General features: G+C 39.5%; 1 protein-coding gene across 1 annotated transcript in view; it reads right to left on the bottom strand.

The window, feature by feature from the left end:
• Positions 1-12,265: 12,265 nt before the first annotated feature.
• Positions 12,266-14,517, bottom strand: part of TfIIA-L (transcription factor IIA L) — a 56,975-nt gene continuing 54,723 nt past the window's right edge. Inside the window, exons 6-7 of the mRNA XM_065217772.1 lie at positions 12,626-12,870; positions 12,266-12,566 (exon numbers count right to left, since the gene is read on the bottom strand). Of these exons, the coding sequence (XP_065073844.1) occupies positions 12,459-12,566; positions 12,626-12,870 (353 nt within the window). The 3' untranslated portion in view covers positions 12,266-12,458. The remainder of the gene's footprint in view (positions 12,567-12,625; positions 12,871-14,517) is intronic.

Below are 14,517 nucleotides of genomic sequence, written 5' to 3'. Positions count from 1 at the left end.
ATCTTATAACGAAAATCATCGAAGATGTGGAATCATACTACACCATAGAGAAAGTTGAAGTTCTAATAAGCACTAAAAAAGTTTCCAACAGAAACATACATAATGACGAGATGCGATCAGTACAAGACATAGATATGAAAGACGATGAAGAGTAACCTGAATGCGGCAAACAACGAATCATAGATGGCGGGGAATGGCAGATACACCCACACCTGATATTTGATATCAACCAAATTACGAGTCAGGAACAGTTTTCAATCGCACGGATGAACGAGCAGAAACGAAGGAGCTTTAACGAAAGGTACAATTTAGGATCACCCTAAGGTTAGGAGAAAAATGGCAACAAGAAAGCACGAAATTTTTAAAATCGAAGATTACCAACTCAAGCTTATTGATAATATTTTTTGCAAAATGATTCTCAACCTCAGTAAGTAAGGGGGGATGCAACAACCCCAAATTCTAATATCACTCCTTATAGTGAATTATTCGTAATGGTTCTATAGAATGTTAACATTAAATATCAATTGCAACAAGAATGGTATAACTCAACTAAACGCATAATTAACGTAAGTCAGTTAGGCAAATTTTCATATCAGCAAAACGCGTGATAAAACTTGTTAACACAGATGATTTAGCCAAATGACAAAATTTAGTAAAAGTATGAACGACTGAATATGTTTATCAATAGTACAAAGTAGGGTCTTAAGAAAGGCACAGTAGGAGTAAGAACCATAATAAGAAGATCCAGTACAAAATTTAGCAAATATAGAATAGTTACCAGCGCATATCCTTGAGAAGAATCTCTTCGATATTATTCTCAAGCTGGTTAAGTAAGAGGGGATGCAAAGGCCTCAAAATCCAATATCAATCTGAGTAAGAAATTAACCAGTAATAGACCCCCATACGGTACGAGAAAATACACAACTTAACAGCAGCAGTGACAATGTCACACATTTCCAAGGTCAGTTGTTTATAAACAGTTGCTACCGCGTCGTCAGCGATGCGCGCTGGCTTAACTAGGTGCTTCGCGAAAGGTCAAAGTAAACATTGATGAGTAAGCATCCTACATAGCCGTTCCTACAGCGAGGAGCATTAATTCTTGTTAAAAAAACAGACACCGACTTTCCAAGAGAAAAGCTATCTGTCTCGCTTTATATGTACATACTGGAGAAAAACTATTGTGTAGAGTTTAAGTAACAAATTCATGTATAAAAGGTTTCGAATAATAAAGAATCGGGGCAGTTGTTCTGATGAGTTTATTATCCGAGGTTTGCTAGGTGCGGACGAGCACAGTTCCAACCTCAGGATAACTGATTCATCAAAGAGCTTTTTCCATACAGTAGAAATGGAATTACACTGTCTTTCGTTTTACGGAGAAAGAAAGACCACGCGAGTTGTTGCTCTACGTTGGGCACTTCAACACGGGAGTGAAACATGGATGCGCAACGGAGTATGGGCGCAACCAGGACGGTTGAATGTCAACGGAGAATGACGGAGAATGTCAACCAACCAGGACGCAAGAAGGACAAAGTCCCGGCATTTCGGACGGAGGATTTCCCGCCTCTTCGTGCTCCTCAGCAAAGGCAAGAGAATTCGCGGGTGCATTCCGCTCAAGCAACTTCAGGTGATTCTGCTGGCCAAAGGTCTCCATCCCCCCTGGATTCTGGAGACAACCACCAGCGCAAAACAACAACCCGGATCTGTTCTCAGCGGATGAACTCATGGAAATTTTCGTCAACATGTCCGGTGCTCTTCGTAAGTGCCGCAATAAACCCGAACAGATCCAAGTGCTCGGTAAGTTCATCATCCAGTATGGTGTCTAAACCGCTAACCATCGCTACCTGGAAAGCTTGCTCTGTAAAAGCAAAACAGATTGAGCTTACCGACTTCCTCCGCAAGCACAGCATCGACGTGGGCCTTCTAACCGAGACCCATCTAAAGTCCGGCGACAGCTTCTGGTTGCCTGATCACAACATTATCCGGCTTGATCGCACCAGCTCCAGGGGGGGGGGGGGGGGGTGGTGTGGCGGTCATCGCCAGAAAGGGAATCAAGTTCTGCACTCTGCCCCACGTCCGGACTTCTATCATCGAGGCCGTTAGTGTGGAGGTGGAATCACCAACTGGAAACGTCCGGTTTATCGCTGTTTACTGCCCACGCCAGTGCACCGCCAACAACGGATTAGGAACTCAATTCAAGAACGACCTGACCGCCATCACCCGTACTAGCTCCCGATTCATCGTTGGGGGCGACCTGAATGCCCGCCATGAAGCTTGGCGGAACCGGAATGGATGTCTATTGTTCGACCACGCACAACATGGACTGTACACTGTGCAGTTTCCGGACGAACCAACTTTTATCTCTCCGGCGGGAAATCCGTCCACCCTGGACTTTTTCCTGTCAAACATCGTACTATCCAAGCCGGAGGCGCACAACGATCTCAGCTCCGACCACCAACCGGTGGTGACTGAAGTCGGTGTCAACGTGGTTCCTGCTAGAAGCTGCCTGCGTAAAGACTACTACCATGTCAACTGGGTGCAGTAGGGACGAATGGTGGACAGCAACATCGATGAAAATCCACTGCTCGACACTGTAGATGACATCGACCGGGCGTTGGAAGGACTCCAACAGGCCATATCCGTGGCTGACGAGGCGTGTGTTCGACAAGTTCCTGTGAGGGGTAAGTTTGTTGCTATTGATTCCCACACCCAATTACTTATTCGGTTGAGAAATGTTCGTAGACGCCAGTTTCAGAGGACTGGAGATCTGGGCAAAAAAACGTGAAGTGGCCGATCTGAACAGGCTGATTGCTTCCAGAATGGACTCACTCCATTCAAGATAGATAGATTGGTTCTACGTCATACTTCGGTCGTGTCTAGGACACAACCCTTTAATTTTTTCTACCGAGCTCGACTGTGCGGGTCTCGGCGGGAGTGACATTTGATTGAGGTCTCGGATAATGCCTTTTCTAATAATCTGCCTACGTTTCTTTTCTTTGTTATCTACTTTATCCCCTTTTTATTTTCCGCTCTTCTTTCCTCTTCTCTTCTTTTGTTTTATTTGTTTACATATAACTAATACTAATACCTCCTTATTTTCTCTCTAATTTGTCTACTATGTCCCACCATCACGATGAGAGATGAGCTACCGTACATGGTACACGCTCATATACACTCCCAAAATAGTATGCCGCAAGTAAGTATATCACAGAGGCAACTAAAGATCCAGAAACAAAAACCGATAACGCTGAAGATAATGAGCTGTGATGATTTATATGACTATATAGTATTATTTATTTATACTAACCTAAACACAACGTGGGGTGACCCAAATCCAAACGATCACTAACCAAAATAATAGACTTATCTTTTTTTCAGCAGGTGTAATTTCGTATAGTTCTGTTTCCTTCTTTTCAGCAAAACAACAACAAAAAAAACCTTTATAACTCTTCTCCATTCTTTTAATCTACTACTATCCCCTATAAATGTATCGGAAACTAGTGGGACTACCTGTGCAAACAGAAACAGGCCTGCTAGTGGAAGAAGGTCGTTATGCTATACGGTCTAGCATAGGCCTACGGCCAGGTTTCAGTAGGTACACACTCGCTTAATGGCAGATTGGTTTACAGTGGTCGACCAGGGTGTGTGCTGATAAATTACAATTTTTTTGCTGTGCACTACACCACCGGAGCCAGCAAAGTTCAACAATCCATTGTTGCTTATGCCTTTGTTGTCGTTTGGAACCAGTTTTGCGAGGTAGGCGACGATTGTGCGTATTTCTCGCGTAACTTTTGAAAAGGGCCTATTTATAGCCTGAACAATACGTAAAGAGCAAATGGAAACATTGAACGTCGCGTGAAAGTGGAACTTAATGAAGGCATAAATACTTTTTCGTAGTTTTTAGTTTTCGGATTTGAAAGATCGTCGGTTACAGTGGCCTGCTTACTGAGCAGAAAAACGCGGTCCCAGGTCCTTACATATCAAAGAGATTTATGGTATGTATCGCGTATTTTACGAAACTCGTTGTTGTCGTTGGTTCCGGGTTTGAATGGATACAAAAATTTGAGCAACGGTATTATGTGATATGGGGGGCTCGGTGGCCTTAGAGCAACCGTTTTTGTTTACTGAGCAGAACATCATGAGTCTAATCTCAGGCCTATCCACATTCAAGATTCCCCAGACAACCAGAATGCACGTGTATTCAAAGTTGTTTTCGTGATATACAAACATGTATACAAACAAACAATTCGTATAGAATGCAAAGAAATGGCTTATACGTACAAAAGTGGAGGCCATATACGTGCATATTTTAATTTAATTTTAAATGAGTTGATTTAACATCATATGCGATTTAATCTGTAATAACAAATTCATTTTGAAAAGTCTTACGATGTAATCCGATTTAATTTGTGATACAGTACGACGGAAAAATAAGTCATCGCATATAAGTCGGACATTTGCATTCTATACGATTTAACTTAAACATAATCCGAGGTATGCCATTCTTATATGCGATTTTGACTTAAACTGTAGCAATTTACGATACTGTCTGTACATTGTTATACGACTTCTGGTTGTCTGGGTCGTCAATCGTTTTATTTGTTAATATGACTACATGGTATTAACAGCAACTCGGTGATCAAAAAGGTGCTCGTCTGCCTAGTGGCAAACGTTTTTGCTTACTGAGCAAAAGACCGTGGGTTTAGTCCCAAGCTCCTTCGCGTTATATGATCGTTAGGACATCAATTCAGCTTATCGTTTACCAAAACGAACCCTGCTGCAAACCCAACCCTCTTATCCAACATCCCAGTGATTCCTCGTGGAAGTGCAGAGGTGTTCTCGGCTCTTATCAAAGCGAGTGTTATGTCAACACAATCCTTCCCATTCCTTTCTTGACCTGTGTTCGGGCGCGGCTGGCGCTGGTATTGCCTAATTTAAGATCACCAGTTTTTACACATTGAGGATGATTGCTAGTCCCAAGCATCGTCTATTGGTTCTCTGTGTAATTACAGCTGATCTGGCAATAACAGAGTAGCAACCGTGGACGGTCAATCAAGCTCAAGCTCAAGCAAGCAAGAAACAGATAATATGCAATGTGGATTCTATAACATTCCCCAGAATGCACCATTCCCCAGAATGAACCATTCCTAAGAAAACCATTCCCCAGAAAAGTATGCCATGTATTAGATTGACTATTTTTGTTTATTATAGTCACTCCTAGAATCTTCTTTCGCGTATATAAAAATAATAGAAAAACTTCTTAATGGATCAAGGGGTTTTCCTTTCTTTGAAAATATAAGAAAAGGAAATAATTAATTCTTTGGATATACGATAAAGAAGGGAATATTCCCTTCTTTTAATATATAAGGAAAATACATAATCAATAGTTTTTCGCAAGGGATACGGGGTTATGCCCATTCGGGATAATAACGTGAGGAATATTGTTATAAATTTGTAATCGGTAGTTCAACGTTCCATGCACCGATTTTTTAATCCATCACGAGAAATTCTTCAACTCAGGTCGAACAATTCTTCGATAAGGTTTAACAGTTTTCGACTGATTGAATTGGATTGCATAATAGACCCTTTGACTTTTTAAATGATGAACGAAGTGCTCGAAAACTTGAAGGTTGTCATTTTCTAAAGAGCTAGGGGAAATGGCTCTAATGTTGGCCTATGGATCTAAGATTGGGCCCATCGCTAAAAATCTGCTATTCATCAAATTTATTTAGATGAACGCGTCATTGGGACGGTACCAACGGATATTTTTATTCACTATTGAAAATTTAGTCGATTGCTGAATTTATGTATGGGCCCAAATTAGGGACATTTAGACCGACATTACATAGGTTCTATAACATTCCCTAGAAAACCATTCCCCAGAATCTCATTCCCCAGAATGCACCATTCCCCAGAAAAGCATTCTCCAGAATGTACCATTCCCCAGAAAAGAATGCCATGTATTAGATTGACTTTTTTTGTTTATTATAGTCACTCCTGGAATCTTCTTTCGCGTATATAAAAATAATAGAAAAACTTCTTAATGGATCAAGGGGTTTTCCTTTCTTTGAAAATATGACAAAAGGAAATAATTAATTCTTTGAATATACGATAAAGAAGGGAATATGCTCTTTTTTAATATATGAAAGAGAACATAATTAATACGTTAAATATATGATAAAGAAGGGAATATTCCCTTCTTTGAAAATATAATAAAAGGAAATAATTTACATGGTTGAAGATGCTAATTTCACGGAACTATCAACTCTATCGTTTCATCTACTCCATCTATCGTATAAAAATTACCACTACAGTATGTTATTTGAAATTAGCATCTTCAACTATGTAAATCGTTGACTTCACGTAGAAGTAATACTAAAAACATATAGTCAAAGGAAATAATTAATTCTTAGGATAAACGATAAAGAAGGGAATATTCCTTCTTGTAATATATAAGGAAAATATATAATCAATAGTTTTTCGCAAGGGATACGGGGTAATGCCCATTCGGGATAATAACGTGTGGAATAATGTTATAAATTTGTAATCGGTAGTTCAACGTTCCATGCACCGATTTTTAATCCATCACGAGAAATTCTTTAACTCAGGTCGAACAATTCTTCGATAAGGTTTAACAGTTTCCGACTGGTTGAATTGGATTGCATAATAGACCCTTTGACTTTTTAAATGATGAACGAAGTGCTCGAAAACTTGAAGGTTGTCATTTTCTAAAGAGTTATAAAATGGTTTGGAATTGATAAATACATAGTTCCATAAAAGTAATAAATAAAATATGTCTTCTTCTTCGCATTTCAAGCTTTTTGCATATCGCATATTAGTTTATTGCGTGCTCTCAACTTAGTGTTCTAGATGCACTTCCACAGTTATTAATTGAGATCTTTCGATGCCTGTACCATTTTTGCATTGGTATAATTGTGTGGCAAGTCCAATCTTACTTCTATGCCCAGGGAAGTCGAGAAATTTTCCAACCCGAAAAATTCCTAGACCGGACCGGGAATTGAACCCAGCCACCTCCAGCATGGTCTTGCTTTGTAGCTGCGCCTTTACCGACTGAGCTAAGGGAGGCCCCAAAAATATATAATATAAATATAAATAAAATATGTATATTACACAGAACAGCGTAATATAAAACGTAATATAATATCAAATAACCAAAAAAAAAGTGATAAATTACTAATTTCATCATCTTTTCTGCGGAATGCTTTTCTGGGGAATGGTGCATTCTGGGAAATGGAATTCGGGGGAATGGTTTTCTGGGGAATGTTATAGAATCCATTACATACAGTTTCCCTATAAAATGGTTTGGAATTAATTATATGATTTGAGTAGTAGCTGTACTGAAGATCCGAGAGATGTCGCCCCTTCAGTGGTAGGAAAATGATTTTTGCAGTATGGAGAATATCAGAAAATCCACGATTTGTGACTAAACATGCTTTCACAGAAGGAAACAAATAAACGAGTGTTTTCCTTATCACCATTGTAATGTATTCGTGCAACTTTTGTGCACCTTAAACTGCCCATAAAGACAATAATGAATAAAAACTGAAAATTTTCATGCATTTCCAAATGGTTTCCTACCATTCCCATACATTCGAAGTGACTGGCCCTCTGGATATGGATGATGTCAAAAACAACAAAACATGATTAATTGATAAATACATAAATAACTGAAATATAATATCAAATAACAAAAAAAAAGTTAACGGCGGCGGTGGTGTAGTGGTAAGCGTGATTACCTTTCACCCCAGCAGGCCTGGGTTCAATCCCAGTCGGCGCCGCCAGGATGTTCTGAGGCATAACATCTCTGATCACGCCTTCCTTCGGAAGGGAAGTAAAGCCGTTGGTCCCCGGTTCATGAGTTGATGGGTCGATAGGTAGGGTCCAGGTGTGGGAGCTGCCTTCCTGGCGCGTCGATAGCATTGGTGTTCAGCACGGAAAACAAGATCGACGGAAAACAAACCAAAGGAAAAAAAAACACAAAAAAAAGTGATAAATTACTAATTTCATCATCTTTTCTGGGGAATGGTACATTTTGGGAAATGCTTTTCTGGGGAATGGTGCATTCTGGGGAATGGTTTTCTGGGGAATGTTATAGAATCTGCAATGTGTTGTCTGTGTCAAAAATATGAATAAAATGTCATTTTCTGGAATGACATTTCCCGGAATGTGATGCTTCCCATCAAGTCATTTTCCGTCAATATTCAAAGATGAAAACATTCTTTTCTTTTTTAAAATATTCAAAGAACGAAATATTTCATTCTGTAGTGAAATTGAAAATGTTCTCTTCGTTATTAGGTAAACTACTTAATTTCAGTGTTTATCAAAATATTTCACCATTCTGGGCAATATTCTGATTACAAATCAGTTTATTAATATAATCGAATCAATCCCAAATGTCACGCAGCATATATTTGAAAAGTCGTAAAGTTACGGATTGGAAAAATATAAAAAAAAATCAAATGTCGCCAATGCAGTACACTCAGGTCTTTTTTACACGGGGGATACGTACCGTGTAAAAAAAAACCGCGTAAAAAAAAACTTAGGAGATTTTGATTTTTCACATGCTTAAATGTTTTTAAAAAATCGGATTTTGATGCCATTTGTAATTATAGCATGCTATGGTCCATATAGACATATTTTAAAAATTTCTGTATGCACACCAAAAATTGTGATTTTTTTCTAAGTATGCCATTCGATTACCTATAGCTTGAAACGGATAATGTGATTGAAATCAAGTCGATAGGTTGTATCGTTGTCGAGAAATCGTTAAAAACGTACCGTGTAAATCGCGAAAAACCGTGTAAAAAAAAACCGTATAAAAAAAGACTTCAGTGTAGTCATTTCGTGTCTGCCATCGGTGAAGAGTAAAAAGAGATAGCAAACTATACTTTCTCTTTCGAAGAAAACGATGTGCAACGGAATCATATTTGTGTCGCGTCAACTCTCAGCTTGATTTTTGCAAGAATTTTTGCACGTTGTGAATAGTCTCCTAATATCAAAGGAGCTTGTAAAATCAATATCAAGCATGATATTTTGTTCCAATATCAAGCGTGATATTGAAAGCGTATGAGAGTGGAAAAATATAATTTGATTGATGATTTTGCCAACACTGCAAACGACTATTATGCCAAACGGGGTAGACCCCCACCCCCCTCCCCCCCCCCCCAATTGCTATGACCAGAACCAACCCTGAATGCATTTTTTTTCCGGTGTTTCTTGTAAGGACTCATTTCTGTACACGCGCACAATTGGGAACATAATGGTGCTTAATTCTGCGCAATAGTAAAAAGGTTTTTTAAAAAAGGGCATTTCAATACTATTTGGCTAGAATAATTGTAATTGTTCAGTGCATAGGCTGTGCCTTCCGCTAAGAAGGCTTATCTAGGGACCAACCCCCTAGTCTATACACCTACTGTCCTTCTCGTGCGATACTCTAGACACACATGGGTGGTCGTATCCGGGTCCTCCCCTGGGTAGGCTCGTGTCCGTCCAGGTTCTGGTACATTAACTTATCTATATGCATGGTAATTATACTTTTAAAACTCACCTTTTGATTATAATGTCGAAAATGCTGAAACTAAATAAAGGTTAGCGATCCATATAAGGTGTGTGCTGCGACGGAGTAGTAATTGAAGGAAATGAGGTTCTGATGTGAAGTATAGGTAATTCTAAAATAGGTAAATCAATTAATCATTAGCTGCTAACAGTTACTAATAAATGGGTACGATAAATCACTCATCAATGAGTATTGCCACTCCCACTGAAAAATGGGCAAAACCTTAATCATAAATGGATATTCGATTCCTACAGTGTATTTAAAGTAAAGTTATGATCTTATCAAGCAAGCACACACCTTTTACGATTCTTATCCTACTTACGGTTTCCTGCACATACGACTTTTCCTAGATACAAGCTTCGTCCAGTATACATTGGCTGTCTCCAACCGGCATGATCCTTTCTGTCTGCTTCCTCTTGCCGGTGCAAGTTTAATTCTTCTTTTCTTGTTCGAATTTTCTTTTTCTCCTATTGATCTTCTGGTCGTGTTCCCATTTGTCCTCAGGCAGTTAATATTAGTACATGATAGGAAGAAAGAAAGAAATAGAACAAGTTAAGTGTGAGCCGCATGCATTGGTTACTTATTTGGGTCATGGTGTTGTCTTCCCTATTTATTTGCCTCTATTCGCTCTCATATAGCAACGTTTAACTCTGGATCAACAATAGAAAAGGGCCCATCAGCACTCGTAAACAAACCGCTCCAAAGCCCCCCACTCACAAAGCGAAGGCCACCCACGCAAACCAACACCATCATCGGATAGGGGAAACTTCCACCTACACGAAGATGGTGTTGGCCTGCGTGAGCAGCCTCCGATCTGTGAGGAATGGGCTTTGGACGGTCTGCCCACAAATGCCGATGGGCCCCCTCCATTGTTGATCCAGAACTCACCCCCTTCCCTTACACTATTATTGTCGGCAAAGAGAACCCATATTCAGTAATCTATCGCGAACTGCGATGCAGAAGATAATAATAGCAAACTAATCTGGAACTGGTCTAAGACATATGACCCAGTGAGTATTGACACCTCACACTGTTGTGAATGAGCACGGACGCGAGATTTACTAGAGTATTAAATGCAAAACGCAAATTCAAAATAAAACTTGACAAGTCATCGTCAATCCCCTTATTCTTGGGCAGGGTCAGTGAACGGGCCCCATATGGTACATTTTCTCACTATGAACATGTAATTTCCAGCCTATCTGAACTATTTAATAAATGGAAACCATAACATGGGTTACGTTTCCCCTAAGCGGGCCCTCCGCATCCTATCTCTGTCTTATCTCAAATGCCAATGGTTTGAATGTATCAATATATACATTGGAAATGACGTTCAATCAAATAAACCCATACCCCACTCACTTGGCCAGGCTTCAGAATCGTCCAGTGGGCAGTACGCTCTACACTCCAAGTTCCCTTTCTTTCAAATTCACCCCAAATTTGATATTTTACCCCTTTGAGTGTTGATTAATCACAATGAAACATTGTGACAGAGCACGGACTTGAGGTTACTAGAGTATTAAATAATCTAGGTCCTATTTAGGATTATATCTGAAAAATCCAAATTTGGCCAACGCCCACCAATACTATTTGGCTAGAATAAGACTAAAACTAATTTATCTTACCAGGCAACTATTCCGATTGTTCCACTGGGTTTCACATTAAAAATTGTTGAATGCCTCGATTGAAGGTCTACGCGTAGGAGCTAACGAAACAGATTTTTTTACGGTTTCAATGTTTTTAATTTGGTTTTTGTATATTAAACTCAATTGATTTCCACATTATGTACAAGGAGCAGCACAGACAAGGTATTCAATAACACTTTGAAGAAAAAATAATATCGTGGTGATTGAATGCAAAATTTTAATAAGCAAGTACGTATAAGGATAAAATGGGCAGAATTAGTCGGCTGCATTGTAATGTGTATTGTTCGCAAGCTAATCCTGAATAGAATAATGCATAAGATCGGCATCGGCACTACTCTCTGGTGGCAGCAAACAGGATTCCGTGGCTTGTGGGTTTGGTAAAGCTACCCCCAGCAATTTCTTCTGAGGATATTCAAGACGAAAGCGTTGGGATTTCGGACCACTATAGAAGCAACATGCTACTGCTTGAAATTGCTTATATTTCTACTATTTTTTATTACCTTCTCAAGTATAACAATGTTGATATTTGGAGTACAAATCGCATGAGCAATGTACTTTCTTATCACCCATAGCCACTTGGAAAATATAGACAATCGACCTTATTGAGATACACAACTTGGTATGTTGGTAATAGTAGTAGTAAGACCATTTATTCGGTCTGTTTTGTGTGTTTTTGTTGTTGACTCGCAATATTTTTATTCCTATCCTATACTGTTCAAACAGTCGTGGGGCATCCAACTCATAACTAGTGAAAGAGGGTACAGGTAACCTAAGAGCTGTCGGTGTGAAATTCAACTAAAAAATATGCACATTTTTTCAATATTTATACACGGTATTGAATGTAGAATGCTTCGTATAGATTTACTAGGCAATGAAACTTAGGAGCTAAGTTGTGTAGTTTGCTGTGAAATAGAGAAATCTTCAGGCATTTTTGTAAGGCTTCATTATTTCATTCGACACCATTGTTGTTTGGTCGTGGAAAATAATTTACGATTTCGGGTGATACTGGGCTAAAAACAATAATTGTAATCAAATATGTATGCATGAGATACCACAGTTTAGAAAGAAGATATTTCGTCGGTGAATCAGAACACAGACCAGTCAAAACATTCGCCAATATATCCACATCGCATTCAGCAATCATTCAAGCAGATACATTTGAATACCTGCAAGTTTCACGCATCTTAAACTGAAACAATGCTAGTACGCTTCCAAACACCTTTGTCTTTCAAAACACTGCATTACCATTCAGCATCACCATTGGATTTTTGGAAAACGTAATCTTTACCGGTAATATTCATAATACCATCTTTCAAGTAGAATTTCCACTTATTCCTCGATCTTGTAATCTGTCAATTAAAACGGCAGTTAGTAAATCAACATTGGTGTCGCATTTGTCTCGCTTTACCTTATCATACTGGCAAACGACCACATTATCCGTATCGAACAAATCAGACGCATCCTCATCGGTCACATCATCTTCGCTATTCAGGGGTTCTTCCTCTGCGCCGCCTTCTCCGTCCAAATCTTCATCGTCCTCCTTATCCAAGTCGTCGTCATCGTCGTCTCCAATATTGTCGTCACTTATATCACTCGCTTCCTCGTCCGAGGTATCGACAGCTCCGTCCAACTGGTGTATAATTTCGATCATTACTAAAATGGAAGATAGCTTACGTTAGGCTATGACGTGAGAGTGAAAATAGATGGTAAAACCAAGGGGGGGGGGAGGTGGCTGTCAAATACGAACAATCGTCGCCTACCTCGCATAACTGGTTCCAAACCTAAACAAGCCATAAGAAACCTACAGCCTAATATGGACCAACAGGTCTGTGCCATAAAAAGGGAGAAACCTACAGTGTTTGTTTACGTTTGGAACCAGTTTCATACAAGATGATCAGTAGGCTGATTTGACAGCACGTCCCCCCCCCCCCCCCAGGGTAAAACAGAGTTGCAATTCAAAAACCATCGACTGAAGATACCCTTTCAATGGAAAGACATAAGCTGTCTTCAGAAATGAGCGGGATTTGCGTTGGTACGAGAGAGAGCGGGATTTACGATGGTACACACTTTTTACTTTTGCCGAGATTCCAACAGCCGAGTAGTTCTGCAATTTATTTTGTAAAGTAGTAAAACAATTGCCGATCCCGCTCCGCTCCACTTATGCACGGTCATGCCTGAATATAACTTTGAGGAGCGAAACATCGCTACAGAACTGTTTCTGCATATTGATGGTACAAGCAAGGCGAGCGACAATTTTTTTTTGACATTCTCGCTAGTAGAACTCATTGTGGGTATTTGGGTAAATACATGGTGATACAGCTCATGGTGGGTATATACATATTCACTAGAGTGATGCAAATTTTGAAATTTTCGCTCCACAATACTTAAACGATTCCAAATCGGATCCTGACTAACCTCTCAAAATTTGAACCCATTTGGTGAGAAACTGAGATGGCACAAACCATTTGAAGTTTGTATGGGAATTACTATGGGAAAACCAAGATTTTTGTTCATGTCTATCTAATAATTCACCATATTGGTCTGCTTCAAAAGCTTTCAACTGTATTTGTAGGAAATTTTCCCAGCTACAACTTTGCTGAAGATCACTTTTTGATTAAATGCAAGGATCGAAAGTTATCAATGGTTCAATGCGCTGATGTCTTATGATGATGCTCAATCAACTGCTCAGCAGGCAACATTGGTGTTTCTGGGGCGTTGAATAGGACACAAAAATCATGGCTACTATGTCACACTGCAAAATACAATGTTGCCTACAGAGCCAGCTGCTTGATCATGTCATAAGTTTACCAATCTCTTAAATAATAAATAACTTTTTCCTGTCTTGTTTTACATAAAAACGATCTTGAGCAAAGTTGTAGCTGAGAAAATTTTCTATAAGAATAGTTATCCAACTGTTTCGCAGCTCAATATGGAAAAAGACTGGAAGTAAATGAACAAAAAGTTGAGATTTCCCATAGTAATTTACATGCAAACTTCAAATGGCTTGTGCGAAGTCTGTTTCTAACCAAATGAGTTGTAACTTTGGGAGGCTAATCAGGACCCGATTTGAAACAATTTAAGCACTGTGGAGCGAAAAAGTCAAACTTTGCATCAGTCTAATATTCACCCAGACCCTCGTTTTCGTTCGAACCGTATAGGTACCGTTATACGGTTCGAACAAAAAAAAAGAATAACGGTGATTGAATACAGCTTTGTCACTATATGGGCGAGGATATCGCGCTGAGGGGGAAGGGGGGGGGGGGGGGGTTATGTGCGGTTTTGAGCAGCTGTCCCATACAA

The sequence above is a fragment of the Ochlerotatus camptorhynchus genome, unplaced genomic scaffold (assembly GCF_037179485.1).
Source record: "Ochlerotatus camptorhynchus isolate MF236.1 unplaced genomic scaffold, CSIRO-AGI_Acam_v1.1 ptg000079l, whole genome shotgun sequence".
Lineage (NCBI taxonomy): Eukaryota > Metazoa > Arthropoda > Insecta > Diptera > Culicidae > Ochlerotatus > Ochlerotatus camptorhynchus.
The sequence above is the reverse complement of the archived record's forward strand: the minus strand, read 5'-3'. Positions and strand labels throughout refer to the sequence as shown.